The sequence below is a fragment of the Cricetulus griseus genome, chromosome 2, assembly GCF_003668045.3.
Source record: "Cricetulus griseus strain 17A/GY chromosome 2, alternate assembly CriGri-PICRH-1.0, whole genome shotgun sequence".
NCBI classification, from domain to species: domain Eukaryota; kingdom Metazoa; phylum Chordata; class Mammalia; order Rodentia; family Cricetidae; genus Cricetulus; species Cricetulus griseus.
In genome coordinates, this window is record NC_048595.1 from 2,287,739 (window position 1) to 2,306,173 (window position 18,435).

At 51.0% G+C, this 18,435-nt stretch overlaps 1 protein-coding gene across 1 annotated transcript; it reads right to left on the reverse strand.

Moving 5' to 3' along the window:
• Nucleotides 1–326: 326 nt before the first annotated feature.
• Nucleotides 327–13,047, reverse strand: Lrrc47 (leucine rich repeat containing 47). The gene is made up of 7 exons (XM_027398470.2): nt 12,395–13,047; nt 5,471–5,923; nt 4,229–4,345; nt 3,054–3,169; nt 2,516–2,618; nt 1,931–2,020; nt 327–1,806 (listed from the first exon to the last, which is right to left on the reverse strand). Exons 1-7 carry the CDS (start codon nt 13,022–13,024, stop codon nt 1,561–1,563), a joined length of 1,755 nt encoding a protein of 584 aa, XP_027254271.1. The 5' UTR covers nt 13,025–13,047; the 3' UTR covers nt 327–1,560.
• Nucleotides 13,048–18,435: the final 5,388 nt, after the last annotated feature.

Below are 18,435 nucleotides of genomic sequence, written 5' to 3' on the forward strand. Positions count from 1 at the left end.
TGTGTTCCATGTCAGAGGCTCCAGCGGGGAGGAAGGGAAGTACCCAGGCTTCTCTGGGAAGTCCTGCATTCCTGGCATGACAGTGGGGGGGTGGGCATCTAGCCACACCCTGCACTCCCAAACGGAGTCCAGTGCTCCCAGCCCACCCTGGCAAGTGTCCCATGTCTTCAGCCTAGTGCTCTCTGGCTAGTATCCTGCAGGGAGCTGCCTCAAGTGACCACAAGGCCATGGGGGGGATTTGGGCTGTGAATGTCTGCTACACTAGAACAGACTGTGGCACTGTCCCCTGGACATGACAGTGGGAAGGCTGCCGGATGCAGAGGAAATGTTGCTACCAAGGGGTTTTATTAGAACAAAGAGGTGTTCTGCTTGTATCTGTAGAAACAGTTCCAAAAATCTCAACACCACACATGGGCTGTGCTGGAGGGAAAAGCAGGGACTGGGGTGGGGTGGGAGAAGATGGGCATGGGGCAGCTCCACCCTTACACACTTCAGTGAAACCACACAGAATAGGTGAGCTCTAGCCATGGCCACTCAAAGGGACCTATGAGCAACTGTGTAGTCACAAGGGGCTGTCTCACGGGGCTCTGAAACACCTACCAGCTTTGTTCAGGACACTGCCATGAAGGGCCCAGAGCCTCACTGGTTCTGACAACTAAAGGCTCTTGCACAGCCTCAAAACAAAAAACCCCAAACCACTGTTGTTTTACAGAAGACAGAAATTATCCTTTGAGGTCAAAGACCACCAAAGAGAAGATGGTGTCACCCGGAAAGGCTGAAGGGCCTGGTTCTCTTCTGCAGCCAGATGGTAAGGCATGGGGGCCACTAAGTCCCTTCTGTACCAAGCACTTTGGCTCCAGGGATGGCAGGAGTGTAATGAGTACGTAAGCCAATGCACGGAGAGATGGATGGTGTACAATGTCACACTGATATGTAAGCCTGTAGGACCATGTGTGTGGCACACCTTCCCATCACTGGCTGATAGTCTACAAACCAGCCTTCCCATCCACTCACAGAAATCTGTCTGACTACATTGGACTGCATGGGCTATGTACTACCTCTGTGGCTAAGGAGTGATTTACCAACAATGACCAGTACTCCCGCTCTGGGCACACTTTTCCGTGGGAGCAGCAGCACCATGCTAGGAAGCAAGCTCTAAAAAGAGTAAGGTACAACATGATGTTCCCAGCTGTCTTTGCACAGGTGTTGTTTAAAAAAAAAAAAATGTTAACATGTGGTAGAAAATTAAGTACCGTTCAATAGAATGCCTGCCATTTAACCGGAACTTGCACCTGCACTGTCAAACCAAGCTGGGTGTCCTTCCCAGGATCCCTGCCACATGATCCAGAACATTTCCAGTGGTTATTGGAGTAACCCATGGAAACAGCAGAATCACATTAGTGTTGTGATAACACAGCTCACTTTACAGCAATCACCTAGACAGAAGCAGACACCTTCAAATACCTAGAGAAAAGGAACGAAGAACAACCACACAGACATCTACAGCCATCACACCACCCATGGGAGCCACAAGTGGAGACAGTTATGCAGCCTGGACTATCAGCGAACCACAGTCACATAGGCAGGGATGGTGACCAGGTCGGCCTTGGATGGGTACACCACCTTCAAGCTCCCCTCCAGGTCCACCACTCGGACCTGCTCCACCACCAGGGAGCACTGTCCATCCTTCCCAGATCTCAGATCCAAGTTGGGATCAGAAAGCCCATGGCTGGCACCAGGCTCTGTATCCGAGAGTGTGTCTTCCTCTTTGTTTTCTGAAGTGCTTTTGTTCAGTTCCACCATTTTCTGCAAATGAAAATCACTTTTTAACAGAGAGGAAGTCGGACTGCAGTAACCAAACAGAGCAGCAAGAGGCAGCCATGGTGAGAGATTGCAGAGCTGCCCCTCCCCCTCCCCCAGGGCCACTCACCAGAATGAGGTTGTCCATGATGTCCTTACAGAGCTGCAGGCTAGTGGCACTTGTTACTTCCAAGAACAAGTTGCATGTTGTTTTCTTAATCTTAAGAGTTGGATTTCGGGAGAGAATAGTTATTGGTGTTGGTATACCAGCTGCTCAACGTATTCAGGAGAAAAATCTATAAGCAGAGTTACACAGGGCTGGAGGTGTAGAGTGCTTGCCTTGTGTGCATGAAGCCTTGGACTAGGTCCCCAGCACTGCATACACCTGGTATGGCGGTGCACACCTGTAATCCTAGCATTAGGGAAGCGGAGACAGGAGGATCACAAGTTCATGGTAACTCTTAGCTTCTATATCAACTGAAAGGCCAGCCTGGGCTACATGGAAACCTGCCTCAAAACAAACTAATAACTTGTAGCAAGGGCCACAGACTGGGGGACAGCAATGGTGACCTGGTAGAGGTGGGTGGCACACAGGTGTCAGCAATGCCAGGAAGCAAAGGAAGGGTCCCAGCTCTTTGCATTTCTCTCTCTCACAAGCGGGCACTAGATGGTGGGATGGCCTAGAGGACACGTCCGTGCGTCAGACACTGCCTACCTTCGTCTTCTCACTGTTGGTTATAGGTGGGAAGGAAATCACGTCCCCTTCGGCATCCACAAGACAAGGGTAGTTTTCCTTCCCGTCCAGTAAGTGGAGGTACCTGTGTGGGAGGGAATCCAGATGACAGACGGTATGGTGTGAACTAGCGGTAAAGCCAAGCAGGGGCAAAGCTCTGCAGAGGAACGAGGTGCGACATGGAAGCCCACGGGTGTGGATGTGACGCCGGAGCTGCTTCAGCCCTGCATTTTCATCTGCCCAGAGACCCGGGAGGTGAAGCTGAACAGACAGCCGTGGGTCGACAACCCTGACCCTACTCCTGAGAACCTGATGGCCACCTGGAGCAGGACTACCACCCCCAACCCCCCACAATGGAGTTTGGCCCTTTCAGAAGTAATCACTCTCCCTTAGAAGGAAGTCTGCGGAGAGTCCCTCCCCATCTGCTTACACTGAAGTTCTGGCAGGTGTGGGGCTGGCCATGGTACAGTTGTTTTGTAGAGGGTGGTATGCCTAGACCTCTACCTGCCGGATGACTGACCTGTGTAGCCCTGAGACGCTCTGTCGCTTCTTCTGCTTTCTCTGCTCCTCCGCCTCCAGCTGCAGCTGCTTCACCAGCTCCTTGGCCTTGGCTTCTCTCCGCCCCAAGGGCATAATCTGTAGGAACAGAAGCCCATAGCTCATTGTGCTACTGAGGCCACCTGTGAGTGTGAAGGATGCTATATACCTCTCTCTACCTTAATGTCTAGCCGGGGAGCGGGTTGCCAAGCCTCCGAATCTGAAAGCGAGAGACTGAGGCCTATTAAGAAATAAAAGGAGCTTGGGATAAAGATAACCTTTATTAGAAAAACACCAGCCAAACGCAAGCCAGAGCGTGCCAGGGGCAGCAAGGCAGGCCAGAAAGAAGGGGCTCCTATGTGCCTTGCAACCCCTTAAAACCCTATCACGAGTCATCCCGACCTCACCTTGACCACGACCTGACAGGCGTGGTCAGGCACACCTGTAGCCAGCTTCTTGAAGGCGTGGCTTACATTGTCCCCTACAGAGGCCCATCACATGTAACACTGGCTGGCTACGTTTCCAGACAGCCTTCTGGAGAGGGGTGCATAAGAGTCAAAGCTCTGAGCTCATAAATGCCTGTGTTTCTAAAAACACATGACTGCTCAGAAGACCAGTGGAGAGATAGGAATTAGTCGCCTGAGCTGGCTAAGTCAGGCATGCAGCTGGCACCTGAATCCCTTCCTCTGGGTTTCTATGCCAAATCCAAGCTTGGAAATCACAGCCCAGAGCAGCAACCTGGTGATTCAGCTCTCACAACAGGTGTTCTGTAAGTGGGACATAAACCAAAATCTTTAGTTAAAGTTGGTAAGCTAGCTAAGTATGGTGGCACATGCCTTTAACCCCAGTACTTGGTGCAGAGGTTGGTAGATCTCTAGATTCAAGGCCAGTCTGCTCTACACAGAAAGTTCCAGGCCAGACAGGGCTACGGAGTGAGACCCTGTCTCAATAACAGTTGATGAGCACAGCAAGTACCTTCCAAAGCCTCCCTGACGATGGGCATTTGCACGGCTATGCACTGCACCCCAGAGCGAAGGCAGAAATCACACCCTTATGTACTTGCCCAAAAAGTACCAGGTTAAGCTTCCCAGGCCCCACCCCCAGCCTATGAGTCTCCTAAGGAAAAGCGCTGAGCAGCTGGGGCAGAGCAGTTGGCACCTTGAGGTCCTCGGGTGGCCGGGCTGCATACAGCAGGGGCCCACGCACTGCCTGGAGGTCGTGGGTCGCAATGGTTGCTGCTGTCCTCTTCTCACAGAGGTCATCATGGAGCTTGGTCTATAGATGAGAGCACAGTAATGGGCTTCAGGGTTCCTGCTGTCCCAGGAGGAACCTACCTTGAAGCCAGTGGCCTGCAGGACCCTCCCAGCCCACAAGCTCACCATCACAAAGTGCCTCCCTGCCTCCCAACTGTGTCATTAGTTATCTGGTCACCAGCAGCCTCTCTGTCCTCTTTAATCCTAGAGCTTTCATCTCAACCTATAACTCCATCTACGAGACAGACTGCAGGTCCGCTGCTAAGGCTGGAGGCTGGAGGTGGGGCAGTAATGGCTTCCTTCCTGAGCTGCTGAGGGAATTCTCAGACAGCAACTCTGACCTTGCTTGCACAAGGCTGTATTGTCTCTGCTAGGCACAAAATGCAAAGATGTGCTTTTCATCCCACAAGGGAGGCAGGTGCCAGAGGAGAAACCTTAGGGAGTTCCAGTCAGCCAGACTCAGGAACTCCCATGAGAATGTGCTGCTGAGAAGGGACAGTTTCATTCATTCATTCATTTTTGAGGCAGGGCCTCACTGTGCAGTCTTGGTTGGTCTGGAACTTGCTATGTAGACTAGAATGGCCCGGAATCCACAGACATCTGTCTGCCTCTGCTGGGACTGAAGTGTGAGCTACCATGCTTGATAAGAAGAGACAGCTGTAACATGATCTCATAGAAAACAAGCTGTGCATTTTACTGCAGAAATCAGAATTATCTCACTGGCATCAAACATCATCAATTAATTCATGTCTCAAGTAGGGTAATATGTGAGAGCTATGTGAGGGAGCCAATAGCCCAGGCCCAGCAGATACTTGACAAGGGTGTGCTCTGGAAACAAGGGATCTGCTGGGGATGGGCGATGGACCTTCCATACCTGAGCCAGGGCCTGCTGCACTGCCACTGAAGCAGGGAGACCACCTTGCACCCCTGCCCCTGACCTGCCTGCTGGCCCCAGTGGGACGTTCAGCATGCAGTCCCCACACCCAGCAGTCAGACTCCCCAGATGTGCCTACTTCATGCAACCCAGAATGCAGCCTCCTCAAATCTGCCTGCTGCATGCATGCCCACCCCAGCGTGCAGCCAAGTCTGTCTGCCATGTATCCACCTCTGGCATGCAATCCCCCATGTCTGCCTACTGAGTGCCCACCTGGCAGTTGAGAAAGCGCCGGAGTACATTTCCTGGCTGCAGGTCCATGCCTCGCACAATGGCCCCCACGACGTATGGGCGTACATCCCTGACCTCCGGGCTTACCCTGATGGTCAGGGGTGTGGGGTTCTCAGAGACGTGCAAGATCTTGAGAATCATCCGGGCTGAGTCTGCTACCTCGTCCTCACCCTCCCCGCTTTCCCGACGCTGCTTCCGCTCCCGCCTCTTCTTTCGGTCCTCCTTCTCGGAGCCCTCTTGACGGCCCTTGCTCCGACCGCCGCGGCCACCAGCACGCAGGTACTCTAGGATGGATTTTGTCTGGCATCCACCCACCATCTTCTCTAGGCGCTTGTCTCGAAGCTTGTTTCCTCGGAAGTTGATCTCTTTGAGCTTAGGGCAGTCTGCCAGTTCAGCAGGGATCTCGGTCAGCTGGTTGTTGGAGAGGTCTAGTGTCTGGAGTGAAAAGGAGAGACGGGATGGATGACCAGGTCTGGGCAGGTGGACAAGTTCTACTGTGGTCCAGGCCCAGGAGCCACAGCCAGGCTACCCCACAAGTTACCTGCAAAGCCCCCCGTCCCTCATATCCACAGAGCCTCGCCAACTCAATGCATCAGGTCTGCGAACACCACAGCAAACAGACCTGTCAGCAGGCTAGGGGACAGACCAGAACTCTTTCCTGGAATGGCACTCCACCGTTTTTTTGACTTTCATGAACAAAAATAAACACCAGTAAACCCTCTCCCCATACCAAGTATGACATCACTAGTAACACTGCCTCACCACTGTTCCTTTTCCTGTGGGTGGGCTAGAGGGAGGCAGTAGGGCCAGTGTGTCCACACCATACACACACAAAGCCCAGTGATCTGTGGGAAAGAACTTCCTGTTGATATGCTACTGACAGACAAATGCTGTTGTTCCAAATACCATGCAAGAGTGTGCAGCCCTTCAGCCTCCACACAGGTAGGTGTGTGTGTGTGTGTGTGTGTGTGTGTGTGTGTGTGTTCAACGGCAGGCTGGGTGTCAACAATTCCTTTCCTAGGGAAACATAGACAAATGCCTGCCGTCCCTTATACAGCAACAGTGTTCAATCTGGAGGGACATCAACAGTCAGCAAGCTTGTCTGGTCTCCTGCAGCAGTCACAGCTGCTTTGATGAAGATGATGCTACTCTGTCCAGAGGACAGTGTTTACCAAGAACCATCTGTCTGTGCTTCATTGCCAACAGATACCTTGTGCTGTATGCCTGGCTTGGAAGCAGTTTGGACAATCATACATAAACACTTTTCTCAGAAGACAGGCAGTGATGGCACACACCTTTAATCCCAGCACTCGGGAGGAAGAGGCAGATGGATCTCTGTGAGTTCAAAGCCAGCCTGGTCTACAGATTGAGTTACAAGACAGACAGCCAGGATTACACAGAGAAACCCTGTGACACGCCCCCCCCCAAAAAAAAAACCCTTTTCAGGCTTGGTGGGGACTCTGGCTGCCTTGTTCTTTGCTCTTACATCAAGTATCTTTCAGAAGAGCCTGGGAGGTCGACAGTCACCACGGTGTGACACCTCACCTCTGCACTCAATGGTGTGACACCTCACCTCTGCACTCAGGAACCTAGAGCCACACAGGTGCTTGCAGCAAGCACTCAGCCATATGTAGTCTGGTGGCAGCTGAGTCCTTGGAAACGGGCAGATGACAGACAGCACAGGGAAAGGACTGCTACTGAGAGACCCTCTGCTCTGGATGGTGGAGCTTCTTAGTCTCAACTCAGGAAGCAAGGGAGAAGGAATCTGTTTGGCTCAAGCCACCAGGCTGCTTGTGGTGGGAAGACAGCACAGAGGGGCTCCAGACACACAAAGCAGGTCACAGTTACAAAAGCCAAAGGAGAAAAGCATGGAAAAGTGACAGAGGCCCTTCAGAAGGGAGAGGGCAGACATAGCAAGGCCTGCTGGACAGAAGGGCAAGGCTGTCCTGCATATGTCCCTGCAAGGAGTCACCAAGAGCGGTGCTACTGGCAGTGTCCATGATGAAGAGAGAGGCTCTGTGGGCATGCTCCCCCACCGACGAACTTAGAGCCAGGAACTTTCAGCTTTAGGCATTTCTTAGATGTGGGTATTTGTGTGGTGTGATGAGGCATCTCAGGGAGGTACCAGGTTCAAACACAAGGCTCAGCTGCTTCACAGCCTGAAGCAGGCTCGTGAAGTTTTAATGTGTTGACTCTGACTGAGTGACTGGCCCCATCAAAGTTGGGCTGGCATGCCCCACAGTGCAGTCATGTCGGCGCTCAGATGGGTCTGGGGCATTTCAGATCTGTATTCTGTGCCTCGGCCCTCTGGAGGCAGAACACACCCTCAGGACCTAGCAGACTCCCCAGTAAACTACTCTAAAAGAGAACCACTAAGACACTATCAGGAACCAAGTGATGGGTGTGAGCCAGACTCCTCCCGACCCTATGAGGTCATCAGCCCAGAGGAATGGGCCCTCTGGAAGCCTCAGAGACAGGGTGTCGGCCTTGTTTGACTGTCAGTTTGCAACAGTCTATCTGCAGCCCTGTGGGTATGGACATGGGGGCTTCTTTGCTCCCTGAAAGAGTTTTGCTCCAACTACACTGGTATGAAAACACACTTTCTCACATACTGGGCTGAATGAACTGTTCCTGCTTCTCAAGTAGACCATGAAAGGCCTGTCAGGGCCTATAAAAGAGGGGTCCATTTCATCAGATCAGAGAGTTCAAAACTGTCCTTAGACTTATTAAGACTAAGCTTGACTGCTGCAGGATGTTTAGGCCTCGGTAGCAGATATCGTTATCTAAATAACAACAAGTGTATTTATCCAAAAAAAAAAAAAAAAAAAAAAAAGTGTATTTACTCTTGACCCTGAAGGCCTGATGGCAGGTGTGGCTACCAAATACCTGGAGGATTTAGGGAAGTAAGTCTGTTTGCCCCTTATATGTGATAATAGAAGTCCTTTGCCATTGTCCCCACTTTTGGTTAGGTACTTAAGGATGTTGCTCCCGACAATATACCGTGTCTCTGTCTTTTGTCTTAACAACGTCTTTAGTTAGCCTTCCTCAATTCACACTCCCCCTTCTCAGGTACGAACCACGGGCTAGTCAGCTAGCTCAGACTGCAGCCCGGCAAAGACAGCTTCCCACAAAGGCCAGCTCCCAGATCTGCTCAGGGTAGCAAAGAGAAGACCTCAGAGTAGCAAGGGCTTAGAGAAAATTCTTATAAGTGAGGGTTGCTAGACTTTTCTATCTGAGGGGAAAAAGTCAACAAGCGTACACTCTCCTGATGGTGACTTTCTTTTTTAGTTCAACTTAATCTCTTTCTTGACAGTCTCTCTGCAGTTAACTATACCTCCACAGCTGCAAATCTCCACATAGCCACAGCTACACATCTCATTTGCATAGCTCTCTCACCACACAGCACTTTACACGGCTCCTAGGTACAGCTCCTCTACGAAGCAGCAGCTCTTTCACCTCTTCTCCCTCTCTCTCTCTCTCTCTCTCTCTCTCTCTCTCTCTCTCTCTCTCTCTCTCTCCCTCTCCTTCTCTCCCTCTCTCCCTCTCCTCTCTCTCTGTGCCTAGCTCTTACATCACACACATTCACACACACATTCACTCTGCACACACACTCTGCACACACACACTCACTCTGTGCCTAACTCTTACCCCCCCCCCACACACACACACTGTGCCTAGCTCTTACATAGCTCTACACAGCCGTCTCTCTCTACACCACCCCTGCCATTCCCACAGCCAAACTCTGGACAATTACATGTTATATTTTCAGGGCCTGACCCATTCTCATAACACAAGATAAGTCACATAGTTCCTCTGAGGCTGGGGAGGTCACACTGACCTGCCAGTGAGCAACACTTGGCCCTGCACATGGCTCTAAGTTGGTGAGGATTCCCAGACAGTAAACAATTGGATGAACATTGAGCCTGGGACAGTACGTGCAAAGTCAACTCCTGCAACAAAGCAATGTCTACTGAGGTTGTTTCTATCCTGACCTGGAATCAGCAAAACAACCCCTGGGAAAATGACCTCAAGTATTTGTTTCCAGGGGCAACCAGCCTGCTTTGAATCTTTGTAGAAGGCTGTCTTTGTGCCTGAGAATCCTATGTCAGTCTAGTAATGTAAAATTATCCCAGTATTATTTCTATTCATTGGAATTACACAGTGAAGCAGAAATCATCTTTCTGACTATCCACTGCTATATGTGCACCCAGCATGTAAAACACGCACCACCAAAGGGCTGTGGGAAGAGCCCCGCAGCTATTCTTATTAGGGAGGTGTAGGAGAAAGTTATGGACAGAAAACAATCAATCATTTACAGCCAATAACCACACGGCTTTGGGTCAATTTGTTAAACACTAGTTGTCACTGCTGTACATTTCCACAGCCTCTTGCAGCCAGCAGCTCTTGTCATGCTCCCACTATTAAAATGCAACTTACTGAAGACCTGGGAGAGCAATAAGAGGGGGAGAGGGATGGTGGCAGGGTTTAGTGTCTGGCATGGCCTCAAAAACAGTCATTAGAAGGGCATTTTTCAGGGACACTCCCTGACACAGCCCGAGTACTGGGTGAGTATCGGCCTGGGGCCCTGTGAGGACAGAGGCTAAGATGAAGGAAGAGTCAGGGAGAGACATCTAGTGAGAAAGGTGACGCTCACTCACATTGAGTCAACTCTCAGTGGCAGCCTTCTCATGGGTGTGGAGCCTGGGTTCCAGCTGTGTTGGACAAGCGCAGATGGGAAGGCTCTGGGGCCCTCCTGTGTGGAAGATAACAACAGCAGGCTGGAGCAGGGCAGGGGTACTAGTGCTAACCTCCCAGAGCCTAGGGGAAGCTGTGCTGGGGTTTCTGGATGCCTTGTAGGGTGTGCTGCACCCCTGATGCCAGAACTCCCAGGGGAACACAAACAACTGAAGCCACCTCTGTGTTAGACACCGGCTAGGAAAGGGACAATATAGTGGGGAGGGAGACACGCAGGGACCAATCACCTCAATCTCAGAGACCACAAAAGTGGCAATGGCTGCTGGGCGAATCTGGGCTTACCAGGTCCTCCAGGTAAATCTGGTTAATTCTGGCTACAGCTGCCATTCAAAGGCTGGGGTAGACTTGTTGACCCCAGATTCTCTTGTCAGAGACAGAGGTTTTAGTCCCTGTGTGAGCTACGGGGAGGGACCGATCCTTGCTCGAGAACAATCTCCATGGAGACATCTTTGACGACTAAGGTGCTGTCCTGTCTACTTCATCAGTCTCAAGTGGAGAGCACAAGTCCCGGCGACAGACAACGCAGAAGCAGGCTGGAGTGATCTCACGCAACCCTCCCTGGCATGATTCCTAAGAGACCACAGAACCCCAGAAGAAGAGAACAGATGTTACTCTAGGTTCACAGGTCTCCCCCAAAGGGAAACCAAGCCACACAGGTCTAAGGCAGAGCAATGAACCCATGTCCCAATAAGTCACAGGGGAGGCCAGCTCCTTGCATTCCTTGCCCCAAAAGCCTAAATAGCAGACTCAAGAGTTTTCCTACTGTTTTTCTCAGGTTATGGCTTTGTGGTCCTATTGCGTAGCCTCTCAAGCTGGTGTGGGGTCAGATGTGGTGGCAGCTCCTGGGCAATGGCCAAGGCACCCGCATTTGATTCTCCTTTCTGGAAGTGAGGAGATAAGCTTGCTGTCACTCCCCTGGGCCTCATCAAGCGGGCTTTCTGTGTCCATGGCCTTGCCTGTACTGGGCTTTGCTTTCCCAACCCAGTGGGATGCTGTTTAGTAGCAAGAGGCTAAGCCTTGAGAGGCCTGACAACTCTGCTTTGAGTTGCCAGGTGAAGAGAAAGAGGAAGGTTCCAAGAAGACGGATGATTTATGCAGACAACAGCCACTCAGCTCCGCCCAGTGGCAGCTGAACAGCAACCTGTGAAGCCAGAGCAGGTCATGACTGATATACAGAGGGGCACCACGTTATAGCAATTATCAGTCCCCTGGAAAACCAAACATCCACTACACAGGAAGGCATACTGTCCAGCCTGTGTCCCACCTAAGCCATAGGGATGACTTAGGGAGTCACATCCCACAGCCTCCTCCAGGAGATGCCAAAAAAAAAAAAAAAAACCAGCTATCATTCTGCTGACCCATTTCTCTTACACACACACACACACACACACACACAGAGAGAGAGAGAGAGAGAGAGAGAGAGAGAGAGAGAGAGGGGAGAGCGAGCATATATTACTAGCCAAGTCTTTATATACACACATAGACATATTTGCTATGCCGATATACATTCATTATGAAACGTCTGCATAACTCAAGGATGACACAGACCTGCCCTGCCAAGGATGCATGCATGCATGCGTGCGTGCGTGCCTGTGTGTGTGTGCGCGCGTGTGTGACACCTGTGGAGAGCTCAGATTGGAGTCAGGTCTGGCTGTGGTTCTGCATCTTCTGTCTTCCCATCCCTCACTCAAAAGACTTAATGAGCACCTGGTGGGAGTCCAGCACGGCGGGAGCCTGGGTCCACAAAGCACAAGAAATCAGTCACTTGCACCAAGCAGTCCTGAGGAAAACTCTGGGTGTACTGTTGTTGGCTTTGGGTAAGCACTTCAGCTTTCTGTGGAACGGAAGCCACGACCACGACCCTGACCCCGACCCCGACCGACCTTCAGTCGGTCTTTAGAAGGCTGTTGTACCTCAATCTATCAATCCAGTTCTCTGCATGCACCGCCTTTTGGAAACCCGATCAGTCACAGCGACACACGAAAGGACTGGACCTGGCTCCCTGCTCTCGGACTTCTCCCCACACCAGAAGCCCAAGTTTGGAAACAACTTTAAAACTGTCCCACGTCCGGACACCCCAGGGCACGGACCAAGGCGTCCTCCAAGCAGGGCCAGCAGGGCGCGTTCCCCACCTCTCGGGCCCCATCTGACCTTGAGCGAAGCGAGGCGCGCGATGTCGGGGCTCAGCTCCCGCAGGCGGTTGTCGGCGGCCGCCAGCTCGCTGAGCAGGGGCAGAGCTCCGGGCCGGAAGAGCTCGGCGGGGAAGGCGTCCAGGCGGTTGCCGGTGAGGTTGAGGCTCTGCAGGCGAGGGGCGCAGCGCGCCAGGTCGGCGGGCAGCTCGCGCAGGCGGTTGCCGCTGAGGTTGAGGCTCTGCAGCTGGGGCAGGCCGGGGGGCTCGGCGGGGCCCAGGCCCTCGCCGGGCGGCAGCGCCTCCAGCGCGTTGCCGGACAGGTCGAGCACGCGCAGCGCGGGCAGCGGCCCCAGCTCGGGGCTGAGCCCGGGCCCCAGCGCGTTGCGCCGCAGCACCAGGCTGTGCAGCTGCGGCAGGCCCTGCGCCAGGCCAGGCCCCGGGGCGCGCAGGCTGCCGCAGCCGCTCACCTCCAGGTAGTGCAGCAGCGGCAGCGTGAAGAGCCGCGGCGGCAGCCGGCCCCCCGCCGCCTTCACCCGCTCCTCCAGCCCCGGCCCGGTCAGCAGCAGCTCGCGACGCCGCTCGCGCTCCGCCAGCTCCAGCTCCGGCCAGGGCTCGGCGGCCGCCGCCGCCACCGCCGCCGCCGCCGCCATCACTGCGTCCGCACGCCGCTTCCGGAGTGCGAGCCTTACTTCCTGCGGGAGCCGGAAGTGACCGCAGAGAGCGCACCTGCCCCCCCCCCGGGCTGTCCTGTGTGGGTGCGAGCTTGTAGTCCCCGGAATACCAATAGGCCAGGGCGGCCTCCTTTTCCATCACCCAAATACCAGCTAATTTAGACGCAGTTGTGCTGGGGGTGCAGCGTGATTAGCAGAGCGCCTGTCTGGCGAGCATGAGGCCCTGGGTTTGATGATCGCCAGCATTGCGTAAACGGTGAGTGGTGGTGCACACCTGTCATCCCAGCACTCAGCAGGTGGAGGCAGGAGGATTAGGAGTTTGCAGTCACCCTCGGCTCTATAGCAAGTTCGAGGTCAGCCTGGGCGATGTAAGACCGTGTCTCAAAATAACGAAAAAGACAGGCAATGAGAATAAAGATTCAGTCAGTCTGGCATACTGTAGGGAAAAAGGGTCTAGCTAAAGAAACACACTTTGGCCCTGCAACCAGAACCAAAGAAATGCACCCTGACTCTGAAACCAGTACCAAACAAACACACTTTGTCCCTAGAGTCAGAGTCAGTGAAAGAAATACACCCTGGCCCTAAAACTAGAGCCAAAAAGCTAAAAAGAACCAGTGAAAGAAACACACTTTGGCCCTGAAACCAGAGCCCAATCTGACCCTAAACATATGCAGAAAACTAACCAATCCCTGAGCAGGAGATCTAGCCAATCTGAGCCCAGGGATTGAAATCTGACCAAACCCCTCCCCCTGGAAAAATTCTGCCCCCTAAGAATCCCTATATAAACCCTGTGTCTGTTCAGCTTGCAGCCACTCTCTGGGATTCTTCCAATAAAACACTTGAAGGAAGCTTTGGGTGAAGACCTTTTGCAGCGGAGCAGCTTACTGTGACCTGTGGTAATCCTTGGCTCCCTAGCTCCAGGATACCTTCCCAACCGAGCTGTGTAACACTCAGTATTCTGTGACTTCCAAGTTCCAGAATACTTGTCCCATCCGATCCGGCCCAATACTTACAATCCTGGGATGAGGAAAAGATAAAGGGCTCTAGTGACCCCCCTAACCTGTCTTCAGGGTACTGACCTGAGCCTTACATTTACTCAGAGAAAAGAATTGGGACAGGCAACGAGAGTTGATGGAAACATATGCCAGTCCAAGTTTCAATCCCCAGTACTTGTGGGGAGGCAGCAATCTTGGGTCAAGGTATGTCCTAGCTGTCTTTATCTATGTTCTGGTCCTGCAAGGTGGTCCAAGAAGTTGAAGACGTATCTGCTGTCTTCCTTTGAGGGGGAGCTATTGGATTTACATAGGTGCTAATTAATGCTCCAGAGTTGAGGCATAGTGGTCAGAAAAAAATGGGCTAGAACAAAACGCAACTGCATTGTGACTGGAATGCACTTGGTTTATCGTAACGTGGAAGAGTCAGACACGGCTGTGGAGCCTTGAGTATGGTTTCTGTGGTTTGCTAGGGGACTGTGCAGGAAGACATGGTCAGGGTGAATGCGGGGTGGTAATGACTCAGGAAGGCTTCAGTTATGTCAGGAACCCAGGTGAGAAGGAAGGAAGGCCCAACACAACACCAAGGGTCTTTTAAAAAGATGCAGGAGAGAAGGAAGCAGACAGATGGATGGAGACTGATTCAGCCTCAGTCTGGTGGTGGTGGTACAGGTAGTAGAGACTTGGAGACACCTCACTGGGTTCTCCCCTAGAAAGAAATGGACCTTGTGCATGATTCACTGGTCTGAGCCTGGTGAGACCTATACCAGACCTCAGCACAGCAGGACTGTAGGGTGAAGCCTTGTGCTAACCTGCTGAGGCAGCACTGGGAAGTACGGTTGTATTTCAGAAGCAATTATTTCCACCTGTAGGCTTTAGACTGGGCTGGAGGGAAGTGTGGTGCTTGTTCCTTTACTAGTGTGTAAGGTCCCTGCTGCAGGGGACGAGTCCAGGCCCTTTGGGGAAGGGGTTATGAGAAGGCACAGAACCAACAACCCAGACTTTGGGAGCCAGGTGAGAAGCAAAAGCAGACTCGTTTACTAAGGGTATAGGCAGGCCTTTTATACCCCCTTCCGAGGACCCAGGGGCTGTGGCTGTGTTCTCTCTCTCTCTCTCTCTCTCTCTCTCTCTCTCTCTCTCTCTTTCTCTCTCTCTCTCTCTTTCTCTCTCTCTCTCTCTCTGTGGTCCAGTTCATCATAACTTTGGTGGTCCTCAGGCCTCGAAGAGGCAGACTTCGGGTTGGTTCTAGAGGAAGCTGCAAATGCATATCCTACACTGGCCTCCAGTCGGCTATTATCTTCCTCCTACAAGTCCCCTCCCTTAAAGACACAGGTCTTGGTTGGTTACGCTTCCAGAGTCCTCCCCCATCCTCTCTGAGTCAGAGCTCTGTACATGTTAGGCAAATGTTGTGTTCCTGACCTATGTATCCATCAGTCCTAGTTAGGGTTATTATTGCTGTGAAGAAACACCACAACGAAAAAGCAAGCTGGGGAGAAAAGGGTTTATTCAGTTTACATTTCCACAGTACTGTTCATCGCTGAAGGAAGTCAGGATTGGAAGTCAAACAGGGCAGGAACCTGGAGGCAGAAAGTAAGCTTAAACAAGCAAATAAAATGTATACATGTAGCTACTGTTTAAAGAATATAAGGCAACTATATTCAATTTAATTCAACTGTGCTAAGTTTCAGCTATTTTACTAAGTTAAAACCTGTTACAGTCAGACTGAAAATTAATTACAGAAGTAAGGCCTTACCTAGCTACCTATGTGCTTAAGGCAAGTAACTAAACAGACAAACCTCTAATGCTTCAGAGACCTGCAGAATATGGCATTTAAAATGTTAATTTAAAAGTTTATAATATCAGACAGACTGCCAGATCCTGACAGTGACCCAAAGTCTCCAAAGAAGATTATGAGGCACCCCTGTTCTTGCACCTGGATGATAGCCACACCGACCAGTGAGCAAGATGCTCAAATGTGACACCTGCTGCCTGCCAGGATCTGGCCCAGACTGTGGACAAAGCTGCTGGACACTGGAAAATTGATTGCACCCCCTTTGCCTAGACAAAACTAGTCAGTCTTTTCCATGTCCCTCATGTCCACAGAGAGAAAGAAAACTCTCACCTTATAGGCCTGGCAAGGACTGCTGTTCTTTGATACTTCTGCCTCCAACGCTAATGGAGAGACTTGGGTGTGGCTAACTGTATGTGGACTGGCTCCTGTCACTTTTTTAATAGATTCGGAAACTATAAAATTTACCCTTCTCAGATGTCTGAAAGTATTAATGGTTGTCAGCCAGGCAGCCAAATCCATAAGACTATAATCACCTTGGAGGTATATCCGTAAAGGGCTTTTTCATCAGGCCTAAGGCACCTCTGTCCAATCCATACCTGGCTCTCTGGACAGAAGACAAATGTACATGTTTCTAGCCCAAATTTATAGTTTTTGCTATGACTCAAAATTATAAATATGTTCCTACTGTTTGACAGATATCCAACTATCTGCTTTTTCTGCACTGTGGGTTTCAGTAAATAAGTTTTAACTTCTGTTCCCAGTTTAAACATGTCTTAAACAGGTTTCTGCTTCTGGCAGACACATCTGCGTATCAGTTGCTGACTACAGCCTGCTCCTAAGGACTTTGAGCCCTGGACTTGCTGTGGATGTGAATCAGTCCAGCTGATGTGGACACCCCCTGTCTCTTCAACAGAGTCTGCCAACCAGCTGCTTCCCCAGTACCTGAATTCCCTTTTTGCTTTTGACTAGCATTTCAACTCTCTTGGGTCTCTGTGTCCCGAAGTCAGCAGGAAGTAGCATGGGAAAGAATACGTTGCCTATTTCCCCTGCTAAGTCAAAAAGAAACTCCCTTACATAGGGGATGCCAATGTCACTCCCTCGGAAAAATCGGTCAGCTAATGGCAGGGCCTGTTAACACCCCTTTGAGCCCCTAACAGGCAGGACTCAAGATTGAGTCCTCTCATTGGTACTTTGAGAAGGGGGGAATGAAGGGACCAGCTCCCCATTTCGGCAGCCATAACAGCCTAACATGTGCTTGTCTGACTTTGCCTTGGTCACTAGGAGGTCAGATGCCTGCCTCATGGCAAGGAACCAATCAGAGGTTAGCTAGTGGGGCTGTGCTTTACGGCTCTGGGTGTGCTTTACAGACAAGTGCACAGCAATGACGCACAGAGCATAGCAACCACCCTGGGAGGGCCTATGGGCCATAACAACCAGTTGACCAATCAACACAGGGCAAGCCCTCCAAGCCTGGAGGCACACCAATCCTGAGCCTGTGCGTACCCCTAGACACTCCCCTTATGCTGCCCTATAAGATTTCTGTCCCGGGGTTTCTCTGGGCCTTTCCCCAGCCATCCGCCATGGTGGGTGGATGAAAAGCCCAAGCTAATGGGGTTAGCTCCTTAAACAACTGCAATAAAAGACTCACTGCTTTTGTATCGAAATGGGCCTCTTGGTGATTTTGGGGTTCAGAATTTGGGCACAACAGCTGATGCAGAGGTCATGGAAGGATACTTACTGCTTGCTTCCCATGGCTTGCTCAACCTGCTTTCTTATAGAACCCAGGACCACTAGCCCAGGATGGCGCTGCCCACTATGGACTGGCCCCTCCCCCATCAGTCACTAATTGAGGAAATGCTTTACTGCTGGAGGCATTTTCTGAGGCTTCTTCCTATTCTGGTGTGTATGAAGCTAACATAAAACCAACCAGTACAGCATCCAACTGCTCATCATTGTCTACACAACCCTACAGGACAAGCAGGTATAGAAAGTTCTAATTGCACTTTAAAATATATACTTAACAAAAAAGGGTAACTAAAGACCCTCAGAGATAGATTACACAGTGCTTTAATTTGAAATGCTAATGAAAAAGGAACAACAGTTGTGAAGAGACATTGAATAACAGAGAAAATAAAAACCTGCTGAATTAAATCAGCCAGTATACTTTTAAGGATGTGTTGACCTCAGAATGGAAACCTGGGTATTTGTTACATTGGGGAAGAGGTTTTGCTCTTGTTTCCACAGAAAAAGAAAAGCTATGGATACCATCAAGATTGATAAAGATTAGATTTGAACAGGAGAGACCTCTTGATTAGGAGAGGTGACAGCTCACCAAACAGCTTGGTCTTTCAATCCAAACTAACTTCTAAGACTAACAAATGACTTTCATTTGATCAGGTATGAAAATAAAATAATTGTTTTTTAAAAGATAATACATTTTCTGTTGCCAAAACCCCCCAAAACATTTTGTCTTAATAAAGATATAACCTGACAAAAAAAAAAGACAAAAAAAACAAAACTCCCCAAAGTTAGGATTAGGGAAGGGTTTTGTTTTTGTCTGCCCAGGAGAATAAAAGCATCCAACCAAGGAATCTGAAGACCACTGG